Source organism: Bolinopsis microptera, chromosome 1, assembly GCF_026151205.1.
Source record: "Bolinopsis microptera isolate Bmic1 chromosome 1, MBARI_Bmic_1.0, whole genome shotgun sequence".
Taxonomy (NCBI): domain Eukaryota; kingdom Metazoa; phylum Ctenophora; class Tentaculata; order Lobata; family Bolinopsidae; genus Bolinopsis; species Bolinopsis microptera.
Window position 1 is genome coordinate 22,399,660 of NC_087072.1, and position 25,609 is coordinate 22,425,268.

Genomic DNA, 25,609 nt, shown 5'->3' on the forward strand with positions numbered 1-25,609 from the left:
AAGAAAAAACTAAATATCAAAAACTTCATTGTAATTTCTGCCAAGATCTCTTGTCAATACATAAGCTAAATTACGGAGATAATGCAGATCAAATATATTTAAGTTCAATATTCAAACGAACGTTTGAGTTCAATATTCAAACGAACGAATTTAACGAGTGATTTTGATTATATTGTCCTAATCACACAACAGGGGAGTGACATTATTATACATATATATTGTACATCTGCAGAACATCGGACCAGAAACTCAAGTGTTTGATCAGTGATCAAAATAACAGTCTAGTTGCATTATATTATACAAATAAAAGTAGAAAAGGTAAAACTTTGTGACCCAAAAGATTAAAATCTCCATACCACTACGCCACTAACACCAAATGTACTGTAATACATACTGTAATGATACGTAATAATATATAAATAATATCCATACCTGATCCACCAGGAGGCTTCCTGACCACCAGGTTAAGTTGTCCGTACTGAGTTGAGGAGGATTGGATCATGCCGACAATCTGCTTGTGATCCAGAGGTTCTACCTCAGTGTTGTTAATACTGACCACCTGGTCCCCTTCCTCCAGACAGGGGAGTGCTGCTGCCGCCTAAACCAACAGATAATACTTAACAACAAAGTGATAGCAGATATATACTAGTCCTAAAACAGGCTAATCTTGCGAATCTGAGTAAAAAATATAGTTCATCATGTAAATCTTAACGAAGAATATAAATCTTCTAATTGTAGGTATATTAAAGTATATTAAAATGTAGGATTTTTTCCGATTTTGACCCGGGGATATACTTTAATATACTTTAATATGATTGCCCCCCCCCCCCCCAGTTTTTTAACTATATTCCAAAGAACACAGAACTCAGAAGGATACTAAATACAATACTATACACTATACTAGATACAATGCTATACACTATACACTATACTAGATACACTGTTTTCTCACCGGAGATCCTCTGGCCACTTTGCTGACTATAACAGGCATTTCCTGATCGTATCCTCCTCGTACATTAAACCCGAACTTCCCTGATGCATCAGGCATGATCGTTATATCAACACAGTCTTCTTGATCTTTCGCTCCGTTCACTGGAAAAAGAGGTAGAATGAGTGACTTACAAAATAAGAGGGGGATGTAATGATCAAATTAGGGAAAAACATGAATAAATTGTAATACTTTTACAATAGACAATACTTCAGGCTTACCTGATGGAGTGCTAGTGTTGAGGGTGCTATCCAGGTTGATTTCTATCTGACCTGTCTTGGTGTCGTAGTCGAACCGAGCATTAGGAGTCACTGCCTCGTCCCCTGATACGTCCGAGGGGGTGCTGGCGTGGTTTGGAGATGTTCTGAAGTGGATCAGGGCTGTCAAGGATGTTTTGGGAAACATAATTTTAAATTATACTGTACAAAAATAAAATGTTCAAAAACACGTATAAGCTAGTTTTGATCCCTTGTTCATTTAAACTAATAACTACTAAAAAACAGTAAATATATCTTACGGTGATGCGAAGTCGAGGTTTTCATTTTCGAACTCCTTTTTGACGGGAGTGCTATTACTGTTATCATTATCATTCAGATAGAAACTTCTCTCATTATGATTATTTTTGCTGGCATTATGATTGTTGTTTGTGTTAGGAGAAGCTATTTTCCTTCTGGAAACCCTCTTGCTAGGTGTTCGCTCGAAGTTGCTGTTTGTTCGGACCAAGTTGTTGTAGTCCTCGATAGCTTGTTTCTGGGTTCTGCCCTTGTAGTGGTGTTTACTGCCCAGCCTCAACACTCCTCGTGAGGGGATGTCACGTGGTGTGTTTAGTCTGAAATATTTACCAAGTTGAACATTTCAAATACAGGTTAAATAGAAGTCAAAGGAATGCTCAAATTTTTAATAATTGAAAATGATCGGATAATGTTAGACTTATAGAGTTGATTCAATACCTGAAGAAAGTATGATACTCGACACATCTTTTCCACACATTTTTGCATGCTCTGTACGGTACGATCTTGAAGCCAATGATCTGAGATTGATATTTGTCATCGTTATCTGCTCGTATGTGAATGTAGAACTTCTTCTTCTTGAACGAGATCTTGATTATCTTCGCCCTGGAATTCGATTAATAAGACATCTATATTACGCTCAAATTTTGACAGTTTGTCAACCTAGAGAATCGTCAATTCAGAAGTGCCATTAAAAAGGCTGTACATTTACACAAAACTTTCCATATTTGAACTTACCACGAGAAAGAGTTAATCTTGTTCTCCTTCAAGTAAACAACAATACCGCTTGCCATAACTCCCAGTTGAAGCTGGATATTCTCGTGATCGATTGCTGGGTGGAAGTCAACTCCGAATGTTGGCAACCGTTTGGCTATCTGATGAGAAGATATGTCAGAAGTTTAATAAACGGTCACGTTGAGGTACCAAGTGCAAACCCTTACAGTTTAAAGTCATGTCACTAGATGGGAGCCATGGATATGCTGTCAAAATGCAGCTGAAACCAATATAATTTGTCATTTCCAGTCCACACTTATAAGTGATGAGAACTGAAGGTAAGAAACCATATTTTAATTGGCAATACTACATAACTTGGATGGGTGCCAGAAAAGTGAGAACTATTTGTATTATTGGTTTCAATTTATTGCGATGACATTTCGACGGGGCAGGTTTTGATGGATATCCTGTGTTTTATCAAATATTGTATACAAACGTTATCTATAAACAGACCATCCTGTACTTTTTAGAATTCAGATAATTGTAAAGGAAAATGAAAGTAAATTAAACTGAGCGAAATGGTTCGCAGAGCGAACGTAGCAGCCTAACAGAAATAAGCAGCCTAATAGAAATAAGAATCAATTTTACCTCCAGGAACTTGTATTCTGCATCCTCGCACTTCATCCCCACACATTTTCTATGTTGTGCTGCAATCTCTTCGTCTTCATGGGACGACTGTAGATACATCAAGTTAGAAACCCAGGATTACTTATAAATAGAACACTTTAAATTTTCATCTCCGTGGGGACAACATGGTGAAGCCCACTTCAATCAGAAATCTCAGATAACGAAGTTGAGATAATTTCCCTGATCGCCTCTCTTCTGATAACATAACTTGATATTAACCTGACTGGGCAGAAGTCTGAGCTCTGAAACGTAACACCGCATGTCATGACGTCACATTACATGTCATGACGTCACACTACATGTCATGACGTCACACCACGTGTCATGACGTCACACCACGTGTCATTACGTCACACCACTTCTGATAATATAACTTGATATTAACCTGACCGGGCAGAAGTCTGAGCTCTGAAACGTAACACCGCGTGTCATGACGTCACACTACATGTCATGACGTCACACCACGTGTCATGACGTCACACCACTTCTGATAATATAACTTGATATTAACCTGACTGGGCAGAAGTCTGAGCTCTGAAACGTAGCCAGGAGTATGATTAGCAGGGTCGTAGTCTCCTAGCTCGGCGTGTACCACAAACGAGGCCAGCTGGGTGGCTGTTACAATGTTGCAACTTAATCTGAGGTGGTTTGCTTGTTAAGATTTACCCTAGCTGGACGACGTACTAAAAACGTAGATATTCGTTCGTCTCAGCATTATACATATTACACATTAAAATAATATATTTACAAAGAGTATTGTTAGTATCAAACTCACTTTCCGGAAAGCAGATCTTGTCTCGATTGTAAATAAAACAGGTACCTGAAGGGTTTCGGGGTATTTATTTCATAATGCTAAATATAGCACATTTATTAATTGTTAAAACAGCACATGTTACTGTCACGATTCGACTTCAATACGAGAAAATACTGGATATTCGAGGTGCGCGGCGCGATTTGGCGGCGATAGTTCGATGAAGATGAAAACTTTCATTAACACCAAAAGCTTCGCGTGTCCAAAAAGTAAATCATTAGAGCCATTCCTCGTCCCAATAATAGTGGCCCTTCTATGCGCTACATTTAAACAAGCAATCAAAATAAAATCATTTCTTTCGGCCACCTCAGTCCACATTTGATACACATTTCATAGATTACCATTAGTCAGAGACGACCGTGAACTTGCTAAATCGCAGCTAGAAATACATGTTTTTAAAAGGATGTCCAGGTTCGGTTACCGCAAAGATACCAAATTTACCTAAGCGGTAAATTTACCTCTCCTCACTAACACAAAACAATTATCATACATTTTAATTAATACATTTAATTAATACATTCCTACATTCCTACCTTGTGTACTCCTCTGACAGTTTTCCGGGTTCCGCGACGTAAAACTTTACACAAAACTTGAACTTGAGTATGTGTTCACCTGTAATTTCAGAATGCTATTATTGTACATCCGGACACTGCGCCGTAAATAATTTCTCAGTATCATACAAATTAGAGGACAGACAATGTACATAATTTAGCGAGAGTTCAGAATGTTAGGAATTCTGCCAAATTCCAATCATACCTCTGTTCTGTTTCCGTATCTTTTTGTGCGACTCTAACCAACACTGAAATATTTCAACATGTTGGCCACAATGTCACTGAATATGTTGACACTTATAATTGGTGCTAAGAGTGGAGTGAGTTGATAATATTACTCAAAGAGGGGCGGCGATGAATGTTTTGTTGAAATATAAGCTACCTCTTTGAGTATAACTACGCGCGAGATCATTGGCATTTATCCGATAAATATTTATCATTGGTATCATTATATTCAATGTAACATTCATCAATCAACATTATCCTCCCACAATATATCATGATGTAAGACTTTGTATGTGCAGGCTGTGTGGTATTGATGTAATGTGAGGGAGGAATGCTTGAATAAACAAACTAATAGATAACCGTGACATTGTGCTTATTTATCATGTAAACGTGACAATGTGCTTATTTATCATGTAAACGTGACAATGTGCTTATTTATCATGTAAACGTGACAATGTGCTTATTTATCATGTAAACGTGACAATGTGCTTATTTATCATGTAAACGGGACAATGTGCTTATTTATCATGTAAACGTGACAATGTGCTTATTTATCATGTAAACGTGACTAAAATACACTCTCCGTAATGTGTGTAGTTGGTGAAGGTTTGGGGCGGGGCTGAGGAAATATATATAAGTTGAAAATGTTCGTGTGCAAGACTAAACCAGCTATTTGTCAAACTGTCTATTAGTCTATTGCATACCAAAGATGAAAGATGTTGGGCCAAAATAATACGCCTGGTCAACTGGCCTTATATTCCTTTCTATTGAATCGAATAGTATGTTTACTAGGCGCAGGAGCAATTCAATTTACTCTTGAATTTAGAAATTTTAGTATTTAAAATTTCAATGAATGAAAGGAGATAAGGAATGTTTCTACGTAATAAATGTTGGGATCATTTGTATGTACATAATATATTTCTACGTATATATGGCGTAGGCACAGGTTGCAGCATTAAAGCCTTATGTATTAATATTTTAATCATTGTAACGTGTATGATCCTGTTTAATAATAATAGTGTCAAGTTGTCATGTCTCTGTCACACATTATAATTATAATATGAGGATGTAATATGTAATAAAAGTCGTAATATTTCCAAAACAATCATGTATGTTATGTTCGCTGCAGCTTGTGTGTTAAAACTTAAAAGTGAAAAGGCGGAGATTTTTCCAAAATGTTTACCTTGAGCCCTTAGTCTCGTGTAAAATAGATATTTTACTCGATAACAAACCTAAAGAACCACCGTTAAATCGGTTGTTCAAATAATTACATTTGCAATGCTACAATTTGACATTTAAACAAGTTTCTTATCTTCGCAGTTAAATCTCTATTAAGCTAATTACGCCAACGTTTAAAAATACCCAATGAATTACCAGTATTTGTGGCGCAACAATTGTGACGCAAAATTTGCAATATCTGTGACGTCAAACATTTCAAAATATCGACCTATGCTACACCAAATGTGCATGATAGTAAACAAATCACTGGTAGTAATAGTATTCATCACAAATATCTCTCATAAGCCGATGATCCTTCCCTATTCAATTCTAATTTTAAGAAAATTATCGCCAATTTTCTTGAATATTCATCACCTCAGTCGTACATATCAGCCTATAATTATCCTCAAGTACATCCCCTCCCTTTTCTACCAACTACCCAGTACCCAGTGACTAACTGTGTAACGTTTATCAGAATTATAACCATCAGGGCAACATTTTGCAGAAATTCCGCACGGTAAACAAATTATGGTCACCCCACCCATCTGCATCAACACAGCGTTTGCCGTTCAGCCGTGAGCTGACTGACAAAAATCAAAGGGACGTGAATATAAAAAAGGGATGCTGAAAATCCGATCATTATTCAGTACTTACTGTAAGTCCAGTTTCGTTGTCAGTATAGAGTAGACCAAAGTAGTCCTTCTCCACAAGGTCCAGCCTTTTGAACGTCTCCTCAAGCAGCACAACACCCTTACTCTGCCTCTGAAACACACATCAGTTACATTCCTACTACTCCTCTCAAATATTTGATATATGTTTACAGACAATAGACATTGCTTACATTCCTGGTGGTAAATATTAGAATTAGATATTTTAGGAGTGGTTGGAATACCATACTTCCACTGATCACTGAGTTATATCAGTTATTTGTGTCTATTAGGGTATTGGAATGTATTTAAAGTGTGTGTTGTAACATGAACATTATAACCCAGTGAATTGTTTTCAGTGGTTTTCTTTTCCAAATTCTTTAGAAAAACATTTATCGAACCTCTGAAAAGGTGCATGTCTAGACTTTTTATTGGTCTTCGCATAAAACATTTTGATAAGTTTAAGAAAATTCACTCCAAAGCAGTTCTCTTCATCTATATTTCAAAGCAGACTCCACAAAAAGGTTGTGTGCAAAATAATGATATTAGTAGTATACAGTATATTACATTATATGTAAGAAATGTGGGAGGTAGAATATCATGCTGTGCGGGTTAGGTAAATACCACGTCATATTCTATTAATAGCACAATCACCCCGCCTAGCGGTAATTAGATAATCCATGTGAGCTCACTCATTAGGAATCAGGAATCGTTTTAAAATTTACCAGCAGATAGTACTCGCTAAGCAACAAAATGTTCCTGTAGCTGGAATGTAATTAAATAATAAGCCGGTAATTCCCGCCGTTCATGACATTTTGTTGAGACATTTTGCGTTAGTTTACTCGGATAATTTGGATTATGAATCTAATAACGATAAATTCGTACCCACATAATATGTTACACAGTTAAGTTGCATACAATTGGAATCATATTCGCGGAAATTTGATCTAGAAAAAGGAATAGCATACGGCCAGTCATGAAAACTCATTTATGGCGTACAAAGATAAATGACGATAAAGAGACCATTTGTTGCAAACCATAAAATCCGCAGAAAATTAGTGGTAATTTCATATTGTGAATTTGAAACCATGCTGGTTACACCCGAGTACATAAAAATGGAATATTTTATGTTGTACTATATGAAACGTGGAAATAGGCAAATATTTCCTATATGATGTGAATTTGTGTATTTTTGTTTGGTTTTAATCTACATAATGTGTAGTAGTAATAGTAATGTGTGTAGTAATCTACATAATGTGTACAGTGTACAGTGTAACTCTTAAAGAACTCATCATCTCATACTCCTCAAGGAATTCAGACATTATAATGAGTGTAGTTCTCGTTCATTTGTTCTGTGTAACTGCTACAAACTAGTTGCCATAGTTACACTACTAGTTACACACACACACACACTAAACGGAATGTTAATCACCCTTTATTGTTCCTCCTGATTGTTCTAATACTGTACAGTATTAACAACAATCTCATCTTATCTGTAATACTGTACAGTATGATGAATAACAACAATCTCATCTTATAGTTTTGTTAGATTCCAACATTTAGTAAATACTCAGCAGTAACCTCACATCGAACACAATAATTGCTAATTAAAGAACAGTTTATAGATGATGTTACCAGTAATTAATAACCACAATATATTATATACTACTAGTAGTATATGGACACGTTCATTTGAGTTTGAGGATATTGGTAAATATAAGTGACCCTATTAAAAGGCACAGTGTAATTGACTTTGTCACACTATGAAATTACATAAACCCTTGATGGTTAGGATAATCGTCTCATCCTCTAGGCTAACTTTGTCACATAACGATATCTTAATCAGGTGATAAGATATCGCTTAAATACGGCCGGCACGGAAATGGTTACATTGTCACACTATAAAGATGTGACGGAGTAAATATGGACCCCTTGCTGCCGTTTTTGACCAAATTTTTGAGTGTCCAGTTGATTGGATGGGTACATATGACCATTACGTACATATTTGACGACTTTTTTCGTTAGATGGTGCACTCAGGTTTACTCTGTCACACATTTAAGAAAACATGTGAAGAATGTTTAGGGCACCCTGATAAGCAATGCTGAGTAGTGTAGGTTTATTTGATGGCCTGGAAGTGCTAGGAATTGTTATTATATCATATAGTCGTAAGGAATTAAAACACAGAAGGCACAAACAAGTTTACTTTGTCACATAATCTTGATGATATCTGAACATGTGTGAAATTAAACAAATAATGATATACCAGCTTAAACCCCCTTATATAACGTACTATGGATCAAACAACACTGCTAGTATCATGCACCAGTCACATGAATCATTATCAGGTGGTAATATGTTAACAGTGTCACAATTAAACTACCACAACATGGTCAAAATAGGGTAATTTCGTCACAAAAAAATTATTATAACTCTGTTAGCTCCTTGCTGGCAAAATAACTAGTTTATCGAAAATTTGTTGATGATTAAGTTACATAGTATTCTAATAGAGGTATAGTTCTTCAAAATAGGGGCAAGACATGTTTACTTTGTCACATCGCATCAGTTATTATAAGAGTTAGGTAATCGTCATCAGATTAAAAGATATTTTTCGTAGTTTGGATCGATTAATAAACCTGTAATAAAGCATCCTATGCCAATTTTAACGTGCACTATCTTGATATTGTTGGGGCAGGGAAAGTTAATTTTGTCACATTTTCAGTGTCATTGACAAATTAATCTAAAATTGTTAAAATTGAGCTCTGATGTTCTGGACAATATTCTTCCAATCCTTTCTGAAAGAATGTTGAATTCTAATAGTGTTATAGATCTTCAAAATAGGGGCAAGACATGTTTACTTTGTCACATCAGATATTATAAGAGTTAGGTAATCGTCATCACATTAACATATATTTTGTAGTTTGAATTTATTTATATAGGCAATAAAGCATCCTATGCCAATTTTAACACACTATCTTGATATTGTTGGGGCAGGGAAAGGTAATTTTGTCACATTTTTAGTGACTTTGACAAATTTAACCTAAAATTGTTAAACTTAAGAATGTTGAATTCTAATAGAAGTATAGAATATAGATCTTCAAAATAGGGGCAAGACATGTTCACTTTGTCACATCAGTTATTATAAGAGACTATTTCATTCTATAATCATTGTTTTTAACCTATTTACTATTTCGCATAATTTTTTGTGACAATGTAAACATCAACTGATCTTAACTTGCATCAACTACATTGTCATCATATAAAGTTTTCCCGCCTTTCAAACCAAAATCAAATATAAATAATTCGCCCAAAATTTAAAATGTCATATATTGTGACAGAATTAACCTCATTTCCCAATAACCAAGTGCCTGTATTAGCTAACTATTCAAAACAATATATTTTAGGGCTATGATTGGTAGAGCAACCATCAAATAATGAGTTGAAAGGGTTTTTAGGACACCTCACAGTAGAATAGAGGTATGGTATCATTAGTGTGACAAAGTTACCCAAATATTGCCTTGTAACCGTTCGATCCGTGCCCATTAACCAATGTTGTATCATAATTGTAAGATTGACCTAATTTACTATATTTCAGACCAAGGAATGATAATTAGACAACTGCAGTTAACTAAGTCACACAAAATGTGACATTTGAAACATTATAGTGCCTAACAACAATAGATTTTCTTTCTGAGCGGTGCATATGGGAGTATGGGTTACGTGGCTAATGTTCAGAACTTCTGAACGTGCTAGGTTAATAGATGTCAAAATTAAGCCACTATCGTCGAAAACGCTATTATTTTTGTTTACCAATATCCTCAAACTCAAATGAACGTGTCCATATAGTATATAAGTATATCATAAACTATATAATACTACTATAACTACCTCCAAATTTCTCTCAATCAGCCAAATATCATTGTATTCCATACAAACGTAGTACAGTACTGGTAGCTGCTATAACTATTATATAAGAAGCAGGAGAGTAATAATTGTGCAGCTGTAAGTGGGGTGGCAATAACCCGCACATGTCATTACACTTGTCTCTACCGGCGGCGTGAGACGTTAGTTTCCAGGAAACTGCCGGAGTTTCTCCTACAACCAATGGCAAGCACAGAATACCCGCCAATTTATACTCATATATTATATCCTACACTGAGTACACACACACACACACACACACACACACACACACACACACACACACACACACACGCACGCACGCACGCACGCACGCACGCACGCACGCACGCACGCACGCACGCACGCACGCACGCACACACACACACACACACACACACACACACACACATACACACACAAAGACGCAAATAATAATAGAAATAATAACGGCGGGTTACTTGCCATATTGCTATCATAGTTCATACCGATATATTACACAGAGTGTTAGTCGCCCCCAACTAATTTGTTCCTCTCACAGTCTCTGCATGTTGCACACAACAATCACAAGTCTCTGAAGTCTGAATTATACTGTGTCTAAACCACCTGTTACTAGTTACGGGTTGTGCAGTGTGTTTGTAAACTAGTGTTAAAGTAAGACTTGTTCAGGTACTAAGATACTAGGATACCTGTTCAGGTACTAAGATACTAGGATACCTGTTCAGGTACTAAGATACTAGGATACCTGTTTAGGTACCAAGATACTAGGATACCTGTTCAGGTACTAAGATACTAGGATACCTGTTTAGGTTCTAAGATACTAGGATACCTGTTCAGGTACTAAGATACTAGGATACTTGTTCAGGTCCTAAGATACTAGGATACCTGTTCAGGTACTAAGATACTAGGATACCTGTTCAGGTACTAAAATACTAGGATACCTGTTCAGGTACTAAGATACTAGGATACCTGTTCAGGTACTAAGATACTAGGATACCTGTTCAGGTACTAAGATACTAGGATAGCTGTTCAGGTACCAAGATACTAGGATACCTGTTTAGGTACTAAGATACTAGGATACCTGTTTAGGTACTAAGATACTAGGATACCTGTTCAGGTACTAAAATACTAGGATACCTGTTCAGGTACTAAAATACTAGGATACTTGTTCAGGTCCTAAGATACTAGGATACCTGTTCAGGTACTAAGATACTAGGATACCTGTTCAGGTACTAAGATACTAGGATACCTGTTTAGGTACTAAGATACTAGGATACCTGTTTAGGTACTAAAATACTAGGATACCTGTTTAGGTACTAAAATACTAGGATACCTGTTTAGGTACTAAGATACTAGGATACCTGTTTTCTTGGAGCGTTACCAGATCACTTAGAGAACGATCAATAAAATTAATAATTTTAGCCCGATAAAATAGTGGCGTATTGCAACACTGCAACAGATGAAGAATATCTTGTAATTAGGGGATTAGGTCGACATTACAACTCTACTTGTGTGTGAAGTATATGTTGCATTTGGACACCAAGGGAAACACAATACTGTACACCAGGTCCAGTAAGCCAACTCTCATCATCATCATGCTAATCTTAATTCTTCACAAGGATATATCCTGCAGACAATATAGAGCCGACAGAGGTAAGATGTAATAGAGGGGATGCAACATCAAACACCACTTAGACAGCAACTAATAGCTTGCTGCTTCTACTGATGTACATTGTACCTACATTTATCATCATAGCGTTATTCTATAACGTAGTGAGTTGATAAGAGCGTGTAGATGACTGATATGTAATGCCATTATTGCAATGTACTCTACAAACGACGGGACAAGCGGTACTGCTGCTTCTAAGACAAAATAAAGTGATCCAAATTTTTATGTGCTTTTTTTGCTTATCATGTTATGACTTATGATACTTCACTAGCAGCTAGAGTAATTTAATTTTACCAGATACAAATTATCAAGGGACCAGCATTCCATTTACAACACGTGTGCTAAGTCCTGTAATTCTAAGAGTTCTAAGTGTATATTGTTTACTGTATACTGTACAATATCCTCTGTACTGGCGACTTTATTTATGGCTCAAAGATCACTCAGTATTAACTCAGCTTTAACATGGCAGGACTTTAAATCTATCATTAGATTAAGTGACATCAGTTTCTTGAGTATTCCACCACTACTTCCCTCTAAATTACATAAAGGACAGCTGTTTTAATTTCATATTTTCTCTCTTAAGAAAAGTAGCAAACTGTAATTATATTAGAATTCTAGAACATATTATTATGGTCTTTTAATAACATGGAATATTTTCTAATCATCTTAATACAATGTGTTCTTTATGTATCATAGAAAATTCAAGTAGGTTCTAGATGGAAGGTTCTAGATAAAATTTTAAAATATCCACAATTATTATTTTTATCAGCTGTTTGCTCTTTACAAATTGACACATCGAAGCTGGAAGTACAATAGTATAATCTAATAACACATTATTTAAAATATTTCTACTGACATGTAGAACTAGCATTTAAAATACTTTAATATTTCAGTAACTACTGTTAAAAGGTATCATAATATGTATCTGGAGTTAATCTACCAAAGCTAACAGTATTTAATAAGTTAAAAATCTATAAACTAGACGGGACCCAAAATCAAACAACACTTAGACAGCAACTAATGGCTTGACGCTTCTATTGATGTACCACCATTATATTGCATACAATTATTATATTATAACGTATCTTATATCTGTATCATAGCGACTAAGCTATGGCTCAAAGATCAGCATTAACATGGCGGGACTCTAAATCTATCATTAGATTAAGTGACATCTGTTTCTTTAGTATTCCACCACTACTTCCCTCTAAATTACATAAAGGACAGCTGATTTAATTTCGTATTCTCTCTCTAAAGAAAAGTAGCAAACTTCTCGAAACTTTCTCAATATGTACTAGAGTTGTAGCACATATTATTATGGTCTAGCTTAATCTTGATAAAGAATACATATAGCTGAGCTAACAAGTGAGCCGGCGAATATAATACACCATTGACGTATATTTACACCATCACCATAGCCTCTTAGTATATACATCACTGAGTGGAAATACTTGATTATAATAATCACTAGAGTATCATGTAGTCAGCTAATACTATAGGCTGCATGCAACGTGTCACACTGCTACAAGGAAATGCATTTTCGTCTACCGCAATTTGTCTGTTAAATTAACAGTCTGTGTTTTGTGTACAACACAGTTAGTCAGTTACTTATAACACTGCGAAAATACAAACCATTTGCTACTACTCCGTATTATTACGTATTGAAGACCAAATGGAACACAGTACACACAGTACACACAGTACACAGTACACTGCACAGATCACCCGGCCCTAATTAATTTAGAGAAGAACATTTTATGACAAGGACATTGGTTTCGGACCTATGAAATTGCTTGACACAGCAAAATGAAATTTTATTACAAATTGTGCAGGTCTCTGAATGGACTCCTAGTATGAAAACGCTGTACTTATTAAATACTGTTAGTTTTGGTAGATTAACTCCTGATACATAATATGATACCTTTTAACAGTAGTTACTGAAATATTAAAGTATTTTAAATGCTAGTTCTACATGTCAGTAGAAATATTTTAAATAATGTGTTATTAGATTATACTATTGTACTTCCAGCTTCGATGTGTTAATTCGTACAGACCGCAGTAATACATCAAACAGCTGATAAAAATAATAATTGTGGTTATTTTCTTGAATACAATGCAGAGAGATCATTTTAAAATAATTCATGTTAGTTTAACAAAGTTTCTTTTTACTTTTTGGCAAATGTTTAACCCCCCCCCCCTCCATAAATAGTTCTTTACAGAGCTATTGTGTTACAATTACACATAATCATCCGGGAATCCCTTCCTTCCCCCTCAGTGATAACGTGAACAAACCATAATTCAATCTTAAACGTCCCCATTTTTCTAGAATTTTCTAGAAGTTCCCAAGAGATATTCATCAGCACAGTTATTAAATTCCCAAGACCATACATTTTTCTGTAACATAGCAAAAGCTTATAGCATTACAATGGAGAGACCTTAAACAAGAGACCTTTAACAACATTTAGCAATTTTAAACACAACTGTTTCGAAACATAAATTTGGTTCAATAAGGCTGAGATTTCACCAAAATTAGTGACAAAGCAAGATTTCCGAAATTACCTCAATCTCAATGTTCATGGTGTTGTCATCCAGAAGGTCGACAAAACATGTCATCATCTTCTTTTTACTGGACTGGCTAGAGTTCAGATCCGAGTCTTCTTGGACCTTATAGGTCCCTTGTTTACGTCGGAAACTGGTCATCTTCCTGTCAATTTACATAGCACATCTGAGAAATAACAATCTTCATCTCTGGAAGCAATAATCGATCAAATTGTAACAATAGCATACTGATTTATTAGAGAAACAGGTTCAGACCACCTCCCGGCCTGGTTCACCAGCGCAGCTCAATCTACAAGTGTATTCAATTGTACACTTGGACCTGAACCCAGAAGCTAACCGAACCTGCACCAAAATTGAACACAGTAAGGCAATACCAGACCAGTGAAATTGCGTATTATATATATTTTAGAACCCCCTATGTAAGCTTATATACAAAAAGTTATTGCATAGAAATATAGGACCTTCTCCTATACTAGGAGATCAGGCTCGAATAGGACAGTCAATGAGCAATGAGTTGAGATACTTGAATTATATCCTTGCTAACAATTTCTACCTTAGTACAGAGTGTAGGGACTTTTGAAATAAAAACCCTGCTCATGAAATCAATTCAGGAGGCCACCTATAGAGTACATAATGTCTTAGATAATCCCTGTGGTCGAGTCTCAAATGAGGGGGACCTCACCGAAAAAAATGTTTAGGGTGCCCATCACTACACCCACTGGATGATGATCATGTCAATAGTCTCGATTAGATTTGATTTTATTTCCAGACTGAAGTAACCACAAGGGCTTGAACATAAAACCTTCTGATTAAAACCTATGAAAGCGAAAACTATCCTAACAAGCCCCCTTATTAAGACAAACTAAGCATTAACTTTGTTGCCAGTTTTAGAGGTATGTCATGATGTAAAATTTGAACCCCGGCTACAGAAGGTAAACGAGGGTGAATGTCTCAACCCAAAGACTATAACAGGTGACCAAGTTCGGCTTGACGTATCTGCTAGAGGAGTTTGGACTCCACTTGATAAGACCTTTCTTGACAATATGGTTTCATACCCCAATTGCTTATCAAACAGGACAAAGAATCTTCAAGAAGTATATGAAGAGAACGAGAAGGAGGATGAGTACTTAAAGAGTGTTTAATGTGGAGAAGGCAACCTTCACCCCAGCTGTATTTCTCACATCTGGAGGATAGATGATATCTATTTCTCAGGATTTACGATTGTGCTCTGCCAATTGCATCACTTGATTTAATTGAATGTATATATTGATTGAATGACCCGTTTAAAATAAAATGAACAGGCTTTAAGTTTTTGACATGGCAGATAACACTCTGTCAAATGATCAGGAAACCGTCGCTTTAATTTTATGCTTAAGTTTGATTGACGATGCCAATCCTTCCCGCTAGTATATTGCAATCAATGTGAAAAAATGCCAACTACCAATTGGAAAGAAGTGACGTATGTGCTACAAGAGCCGCGCGCTGAGTTAGATTATAAAATTTGATTATTTGATTGTAACGTTGCATAAACGCGCCTACTTGCTCGTTTTAGAAGGTTCAATTATGCCAGGCTCGTTGACGGGTGATACTAGTAAAATATCTGTTCCATATATTGGAACAGGACCGTCGACGAGTCCAACTCGGCGCGCGTCCTGGTAGGTTGTAAACCCACAACAGGCTCGCTATGTTTATGAACATAATAGCCTGGGATCCCCCAGGAAAACCAAGACGCGAGCCAAGTTGGACTGATCGTCGACAGTCAATATTTGGACCGCCAAATACCATTTATAATTAACAGTGGGTTTGCTATAAAAGATTTCGCAAATTTTGCATTGTTCATTGTAGGTTTACAACCTACCAGGACGCGCGCCGAGTTGGACTCGTCGACGGTCCTGTAAATGGAACAGATATTTTACGAGTATCACCCGTTAACATTGTTCATTGCATTATTGTAGCGCGATGCACTATTGGGCCGCGTCGCGCATCAAATAATTCTTCTCGTAGATCGGCAAATTAATGCATCATTGGCCCTCACAGAGCTGCAAAGGATTGACATCGTGAATCAAGTTTATTATAGTGTACCATGGATTTGGTCCATGCACCATGACCATTGATTACTTTTCTTTTTTACTATTTCATATTTCATATTTCGTCGTGAAATAAAAACTGTTTGAGCTAAGAATGTAAAAATTTGGGTGCACTTCGTGCGCGGCGGGTCATACAACGTATGACAACCAGTGCCAACAGTCCATTAATAATCCCATCAGAAGCTACCAGGCGGCTTTGTGCAATAACAAGCGTGTTAGAGAGATGATATCTTATTTATATATTTTTAATTTATAAAGATATAAGGTTACTGGGCGGCGCTCAGCCTGTCATTCCGCCGAATCTTTATTCGGTGTCCTGGTCACGTCTTCTCAGATGCTTCCATACAGATTGTTGATTATGTTGATTCTGACATGTCCACCGATGTCAAAAATGATTTACTTCTTCTGGAGGATTACTGGATAGAGAAGCTTGGGACAGCATTCCCTCTTGGTCTTAATGACAAGAAGAAAGGAACGGGCAACATCTCCTAAGATCGGGTTATGAATTATTTTAGTGGACAGATTGCTCGATACAAACGTGGCAGAGGGAATGGAAAGAAGAAAGTTCAGCCTAAGAAGTCTCTGGATACCATAGAGTCTGATATTAACAGGCTGAAAGATAACATCTCTTCAGAACATTCCATATACAAAACATTAAAATGTTATAGCTTATCAGATTTAGACACTCTCTACTCTTTGAGTCAAAATAATTCAGGATTGATTTACAACGTATGTTCCTCTTTCTGTTCAACATTTTCCCCCAAATACCATCAGAACAAATCTGAATCCAGTAATAGAGAATTTATAATTGTTCCATTTAATTGCAAATTCATTGATAATCTTAACCTAAAATCTATTTTCTCTGACACTTCAGTCATTGATTTGCTTCCCATTTTGATTCAGTCTTTTACACCATTACAGATTTATTATGAGTATAATGATCCTATAAGTCTTTCTGGGGGGGGGGGGGGGGGGGGGTCAACCTCATTTTACCTCATTTTACCTCATCCCAATTTTGCCTTTTTTGGCTGGCCTCATGAGGTAAAATGAGGTAAATTTCGGCAAAAATTTTTAACAGGTAAAATTCTCTAAATCGTCAATTTAGTCACGAAGGAGTATGGAAGGAGTTCTAAATGTGTGCTCCTCCAATATAAAGAGTAGGAAATGGTTAACTTTAGTCGAGGTCTCAGGTCTCTACAATGTCGGGAAGTTCCTGCAGGAATTTGCGCATTGCGCTTGAAGCGCAAGATTCACAGCGCCAAAAGCGAAGGTCGTAGAGACATGAGACCTTGACTAAAGTTAACCATTTCATACCATTGCTATATGAGTATGCCACTTTCAGAGTCCTGAACACTCTCCCATATCTCTTAATCGTCAATTATATGAATTTTACCTGTTAAAATATATCATCTTTTACTGATATCAATTTAGTTTAACACTGTTAGTTTTAAAAAAGAAAATAATACTTCACACCAAACCAACACACAATATGAGAATATAAAGAGGAAGGTTTTCTTGGAGACCTGGACCATCAAAATAGTGTACATTGCTGCTGTCATTGCATTGTCAAGACTCCAGAATAAGAGGGTCTAGTTGTGGGATTATGCTGGATAACAGATATGATAAGTGGTAACATCCTACAAAAGAATGTTAGCTTACTAAGGAATTTTCCTCTTATTGAATCATACAGGAAGTTAACTAAGTTCCTCCTAGTCCTAAGCACTATCTTGTTTCAGAGGGAATGAGTGATTTAAAAAGATGAGGCCAAAGAGTTAGTTGTGAAGAAGGCATTTGTACTCTGTAATTTCTAAGCTTATTTTTTTCGATATTTATAGCTATTTACTGATCTTGTTTTGACGTATCAGCAAGAGATCACTGGACCTCGTTAGTTGTTAGTCATGTTATGCTGATCCAGTTAGTGACGAGCTATGAAGTAATTATTCGACCTCATTTAATACTTACCTATCAATGACGAGCTATGAAGTAATCAGTGGATCTCGTCAATGCTCATCCTGTCCGGACTGTCAGTGACGAGTTATGAAGAAATAAATGAAGACCTCATTAATTCCTTGTTCCAAGAAGATATTCCTCAGGTAACAACCCCTTCTGGCTTGCTTCTGAACATAATATGAAGATTCGAAAACCTAGTCAACCTAAATTGGAACTTGTTGACTGCATTGGAAAATGGAGAACAATCGAGAAATGAAAATCAGTGCCAGGATATAATCAAAGTTGAATTCGGAATCCAAGGAAAACCTTCCTTTTTTTATATTATCATATTGTGCGTTAGTTTGGTGTGAAGTAATACGTTCTTTTTTAAAACTAACAGTGTTTTAAACTAAATTGATATCAGTTAAAGATGATATATTTTAACAGGTAAAATTCATATAATTGACGATTAAGAGCTGTAGGAGTGTGTTCAGGACTCTGAAAGTGGCATACTCTGATAGCAATGGTATGAAATGGTTAACTTTAGTCAAGGTCTCATGTCTCTACGACCTTCGCTTTTGGCGCAGTGGATCTTGCGCTTCAGCGCAATGCGCAAATTCCTGCAGGAACTTCCCGACATTGTAGAGACCTGAAACCTCGACTAAAGTTAACCATTTCCTACTGTTTATATTAGAGGAGCACACATTTAGAACTCCTTCATAACTCCTTCGTGACTAACTTGACGATTTAGATAATTTTACCTGTTAAAAATTGGTGAAAAATATGGGCGTGGCCCAAGTCAGTATTATACGAAACCGTAGACACACAAAATTTTTGGTTGTTCCTGATCCTATAGAGCAACTAATTAGAGGTGATATCTAATTATTTGAACGAAAAGTGGTTTTGTGAACCGCCCTTTATTCTACAGCGAATCATGAACACTGAACATGTTCATAAGAACTTAGAATTGTATGAAGTATGAGTTTATATGAGTAATTTATTATGAAATGACCTTTCACTATGCAATTTCGATTAAATTCATGTAGATATCCAATTCAGTTCCATGCACAACTGTTGTTTACATTTGGTCTAGTTAGACACAATTTGTTTCAGAGTGACTCGATAATCGCAATATCAAACTAAGATATTATTTAAATGGTCCATGTCATGCAATGCGGAAATATCCCCATAAATTGGCAACTGCCAAAGTGACACTAAAGTTATTGCTAATTCCTTTAAAAAACTTAGCAAGTGCTATTAACAATTTCCTAATGGATCATGGAAATTGAAATGTTCAATTTTCTTTAATAATAATTATAATGCGAAGTTTTAATTACCCCAAGTTTGGAGAGTAAGTAGGTTAAACTGGGAATGCCCCTTCCCAGGGACCACATCACCCCTAATAAACCATTAAATATCATGGGAGACCATGCACAGCCTCGAATTATAGTAGAGATGACTTCGAATAAACCTTTTTTGTCTCTAAAAAAAGGCTTAGAAAACTAGATTTATTTACCTCATTTTACCTCATTTTACCTCATCCCAATTTTGCCTTTTTTGGCTGGCCTCATGAGGTAAAATGAGGTTGACCCCCCCCCCCCTTTCTATTTGTAACTATGCTTCATTCTTAAAGAAACTTTCTATTTCTGATATTAAATCTATTTTAGGTAGTCCATGCGATTGTCACTCCTCCCCTTTCAATTATCCTCCTCATGGACATGTAGTTACTGGTAATTTAGATATTGTTGATAATGTTGAACTTAGGGAAGTACTTTCCTACGGTTGTAAATACAGAATTCCCACATTTAAATCTCCAGATGAGATATATATGTCAGTTACCGAAGCTGTCGATAAATTTATAAAATCAAAAAGTAGAAAGTACTGTCAAAAAGAAGTAAAGTTCAGCGATTGGAAGGAAAAAGTGTTATCAATAGTTTCCAATCGTATTGAATATTACAAGAAAAACTTTCCTGAAACATTTGAAATAAAAGAAAACACACTGGAAAAAGATGATGTTAAAAGAAGTCTTAAATTATTGAAAAGTAAATACATTATTTGTAGTATCGACAAAGCTTCTGGTAATTTTTCATTTATTTGTAAAAAGTTTTATGTAAAAACTCTTGTCAATGAAATGGGTTTTGATCCTAATACTCTAGAATGTATAGGTAATGATACATATAAACCCTGTAGCGAAGACGAGACTCATTATGTCAATAAAATATCTGAGAGTCTAAAGGAGAGATTTAATGTACAAGTTGAAGATAAAAACTTGCGACTAGCACGCATCTTCTGGAACCCTAAGCTTCATAAGAACCCTTACAAGGCGAGGTTCATTGCAGGTGCCCGTTTTTGCGTTACGAAACAACTTAACGTCCAAGTTAACTGTTGTCTGAAACTTTTGAGGAAATACTTCAAGAAATACTGCGAGGCAATCTACAACAACAGCGGTATAAACATGTTTTGGAGCATAGATTCCTCAAGTGAATTCCTTGAAGCTATCAAAAATAGCGATGTTTATAATATACAAGTATATGATTTTACTACTCTTTATACCAGATTAGACTTGATTGAAGTAGAGAATATGATTAATGAAGTTGTTGATTTAATATTTTCAGACCGTAATAGATATATTTGTATTTCTAAAAGAGACAGTAATACATGTTTCTTTTCCAATAAAACCTATGATTCTCATGCCTGCTTTAGTCAAGATGACCTAAAAGAGGCTGTTAAATTTATTATTTATTTAAACACTTATGTCGTCTTCGGTGGGATTGTATTCATACAAACCAAGGGTATTCCTATGGGTGGAAATTCAAGTTCCCCTATAGCTGATCTCACTGTTGGCAAAAAGGAATTTAATTATATGAAACGTTTACTTCAGGAAAAGAAAATGGGATTAGCAAAGATATTATCCAATAATAAACGATATGTTGACGATTTATCTATTATTAACTCAATTAAACAAATAATCAATTAAACAAATAATCAAAGTTTTAGCAAATTTTACAGCATAAAATTTAAACAAATGAAAACATATAATGCTCTTAGTGGTAAATGGCCGTTTGTTCTGAGCTGTATGATTTTTTGACAATCAACTAGCGGGGCAAGGAATGTACTGGCTGGTAGCTTTTGTACACACCAAAACGCTAGTCTGGTTGATTAATGACCAAATTAGAGGCGTTGATAGGAAGGCATTATAATTTGTGGGTGTAAGAGGGAATATTTGGCATGCATTATTCTAGCAGCTATTTTGTAACAAATGGTCTTTACGATTATTAAGGACGGTAGGTATTTTTGGTGTTCAATGGGGGCCGGGGGTTTAAATTTAAGGGAGAAAAAGAAATGAATATTGGGTTATAATATAATATAAACTACCTTTACTTTCATAAATTGATTAATGATATTTATCCTAATTCATTGGAGATGGAGCGAGCTGGTTCCAATAATAAAATCATTAACTACCTTGATTTAAATATTAATATTTCCACAGAAGGACTAGAAATATCAGTGTATAACAAAACTGATGATTTTAATTTTCATGTTGTATCCCTTACATTTCCTCACAGTAACATCCCAACCGAGGTTGGCTACAACGTTTTTTCAAGTCAAGTTCTTAGATATGGTAATGTTTGCACTAGATTGGATATCTTTACCTCCCATCTTCACAAAATATTCAAAATTCTAATTGATAGAGGATATAGCCGTGATAGACTGATTAAAGGCATTAAACGTTGTCTGAGGAAATATGATAACGTTTTCAGGAAGTTCGGTATTCTAGATGACCGTAACATTATTAAAGAACTCCCCTGATATCTTTTGATTTATTGAAACACGGGTACTTACTCTGCTAAACTGAACAAATTCTGAAACTTAGGTGAATAAGTGTACAACGTGCTAAACCGAAGTTCAGACTGACCAGTGAAAATGGGCGAGCGTACCAAGTGTCATTTTAATTAGAAGTTTTAGTCAGTGATTTATTATTGAAGCTTGTAATTACAATATCTAATGCTCCTATGAATACTTTAATTAATTGTTTGTCCCGTTATTCTTTTTCCTTCCTCTTTTCCTTGTCATCCCCTTTAGTTTTAAGATTCTTGCTATAAATGGCTACAGCTAACACTATTAATGCTAAGTACCAAACAACAAGTGGGAGGTGGATCGTTGGTACCATTAAATTGATTTAACACCGCAATTCCAGTCGCAAGCCTGGGACCACTACTAGCATAGTCACAACATCTACAAAGCTGCCATATAGCCTGACTGACAATTTTCTCGACTGACTGACAATGTTTCTTCTTTTTCCCCATTTAGAATACAAAGATTAGTACATTTTAGCTTATGATTAATATTATATTTTTACCTATAGTTTACCTAGATTTATGAACATAATAGCCTGGGGTCCCCAGGTAAGATATAAGGTCATAATTCAAACAATATATACATTCAATTAAATCAAGTGATGCAATTGGCAGAGGGAGGGAGATGATCTGACCGTAGCGCTCAAAGAAGTCTAGGTACTTTGAAATAAGCACAAACAAGTTTAAGTTTAGGAAAAGGATGTGGAATATACCTTTTATGATGATAAAGATACCGAATACGTTTTTCCTTGTTAGTGAACAGGTTCTGCAATTGTGGAGCTAAGAATGATCACAATCATATCGTCAACTGTAAGAAAGGGGGGTATGTGAACTACCGTCATAATTGACGGATGTTACTCGTCTAAGTTTCTTCGAAGTAGCGCGCGCCGCTTCCTTCTCGAAATGGCCCGACGGCAAGTGCTACGAAGTAGCGCGCGCCGGGCCAGATCATTAACAATGGTCAACCGTCATAACAATGTGAGAGACTTGGTGACCAAGGATGTAAGGATTGAGCCCCTGTTAACACCTATAGAATCAGCCAACTTCCAACGAAAGGGCAACAATGCTGATAAAGCTAGGCTCGATATATCAGCAAGAGGAGTGTGGAGCACATTCGAGAGGCCAGGACTTTCTTTGACGTGCGCATTTTCAATCCCAAATCGCCAACATATCAAGGAAAAACCATGCCACAGCTCTACACTCTGCACGAGAATGAGAAAAAGAACCAGTACATGAATTGACCATTGTTAATGGTCTGACCCGGCGCGCGCTACTTCGTAGCACTTGCCATCGCGCCGCTTTCGAGAAGAAAGCGGCCCGCGCGCTACTTCGAGGAAATTTAGACGAGTAACATCCGTCAAGTACATGAACCGAGTGCTACAATTGGAAAAAGGGTCATTCGTCCCCCTTGTTTCATTAAATTTGTTTCACTATTTACCACTACAGGAGGAATGGCACCTGAGGCCAAGTATTTCATAAGGAGACTTGCTGTGTTGATAGCCACCAAGACCAAGGAGGACTACAGCCAGGTGATGTGTAACATCAGGACACGTCTCAATGGGCGCGCGCGGCGGCTTTGATGTTAGCGGCTACAAGCTTGAAGCTAGGCAGTTGCAGAAAAAATGCCGCGCGCGTTCAGCGTGGGGCTTTTCGTTTTTGATTTTACAAATGACAAAGCAACTTTGAATGGTTATTAATGGAATTATCTGATATTTATAATTCAATATGTATTGATTCTTCTGTGGAAAATAAAAATTGTATTTTACTTAAAAAAAATTATTATTATCAAACATGTCAATCTTACAAATGTCAACAATCCTAAAATAATTTAGAACCGAAATGTGATCCTTTTAGCTCATTTTACAAAGTCAAATATTTAAAACAATTAAAATTGTATAGTGCTCAATTTGTAAATGACTAGTTGATCTTTGCTATTGGAAGTTTGCCAAGGACTGGCAGCTAGCGGGGCAAGGAATGCACGGGCTTAGGGGCTTTTGTGCACACCAGAACACTAGCTCGGTACATTTTTGGAAACTAGAAGGACTGAAACTAAAATTGTTTTTGATGGAGGTTGAGGCATGTTTTTGAGAGGGACTGTATAATAGCTTGTGGTAACAACAGGCCTTTACTTTAATAGGATGAAGTTTTGGTTTTAGGACAGGGAGAAGGCATTGAGAAAATTTGCTCTTTGTTAACAAGGCAGAGGATAAGCAATGTTGGTTATAATATGTATCAATATCTAGATCTTCGTTTATCAATTTTCACTAAATATTTTAAAAATTTTAATAGGGAGGGGAATTCATCAACTTTATTAAGTACCTATCAAAAATAAATCTTATCAATGTAATAGTTCAAAAATCATAAATCATAATCCTAAGTTAAAAACACTTTCTCACTACACTGCGCTCACACACGTTAGTAAGGCAAAGGAAAATGCCACCCAGCTAATTTTCAATTTCAAGATAATCATTTTGGATGTGTGGACCCTAGGGTAGACTTGGTGTCAAAATTTAAATTAGAGCATTCGAAATCTTTGTTTGTCCAATCATGGACATAATGAGGAGTGTGATAGTAGCAGTTAGAGGTGTATGTGGAAAGGCAAAGAAGGCATGGACCCTACATCCAATTGCAATCTTTCCTTCAACCTGATACCTGAGGGGAAGAGCTACGAGGGATAGATGATATCTATTGCTCAGGATTTACGATTGTGCTCTTGATTTAATTTATTGTATATATATACTGTTTGACATTTTTCCTACAACTTGTTAGTGAACATCTGGTTAGGAAGTGTTCTGTAGTTTCTGCTTCCATTTGTTGCAGATGTTGGACGGTTCATTACCTATCTTGTTTTTGAGGTAGTTAAGATAACTGTATCCTGTCTATACTAGAGATGAGTTAGAATTCTAGTGTCATCTTTGTATTCTATAATTTTAAAATTTCTCTTTAAAACTAAATAGTTTTCCTATTTGTTAATCATTTGTAATTATTTAGGCTACCGATGTTATCTTCTTCAAACTGCTCAAACAGTAGCATCAGAAAATTAAGAAAACTTTGTTCTTGAATTTGAAAAAGTTTTAAATGAAAAAGCTGAGTGTACATTGTATAATATAGTACTCTACTTTACTTTATAATAAGTGTTGATATGAAATCAAATAGCCCTTTGTCTACACTGATTTATAGCAAACCTATGATCACTGTAACTCTTAGTTTTGTAGGTCATGTCGTACATTCCAACAGCAGTTAATCTCATAGCAGGATCT

At 36.0% G+C, this 25,609-nt stretch overlaps 1 protein-coding gene across 1 annotated transcript in view; it reads right to left on the reverse strand.

The window, feature by feature from the left end:
• LOC134824793 (tyrosine-protein phosphatase non-receptor type 4-like) overlaps positions 1–25,609 on the reverse strand; it is a 118,860-nt gene that overhangs the window by 4,640 nt on the left and 88,611 nt on the right. Inside the window, exons 2-14 of the mRNA XM_063836772.1 lie at positions 14,477–14,640; positions 6,358–6,465; positions 4,466–4,508; positions 4,243–4,321; positions 3,674–3,718; positions 3,410–3,536; positions 2,860–2,946; positions 2,236–2,372; positions 1,939–2,103; positions 1,506–1,817; positions 1,210–1,352; positions 953–1,092; positions 433–598 (exon numbers count right to left, since the gene is read on the reverse strand). Of these exons, the coding sequence (XP_063692842.1) occupies positions 433–598; positions 953–1,092; positions 1,210–1,352; positions 1,506–1,817; positions 1,939–2,103; positions 2,236–2,372; positions 2,860–2,946; positions 3,410–3,536; positions 3,674–3,718; positions 4,243–4,321; positions 4,466–4,508; positions 6,358–6,465; positions 14,477–14,617 (1,693 nt within the window). The 5' untranslated portion in view covers positions 14,618–14,640. The remainder of the gene's footprint in view (positions 1–432; positions 599–952; positions 1,093–1,209; positions 1,353–1,505; positions 1,818–1,938; positions 2,104–2,235; positions 2,373–2,859; positions 2,947–3,409; positions 3,537–3,673; positions 3,719–4,242; positions 4,322–4,465; positions 4,509–6,357; positions 6,466–14,476; positions 14,641–25,609) is intronic.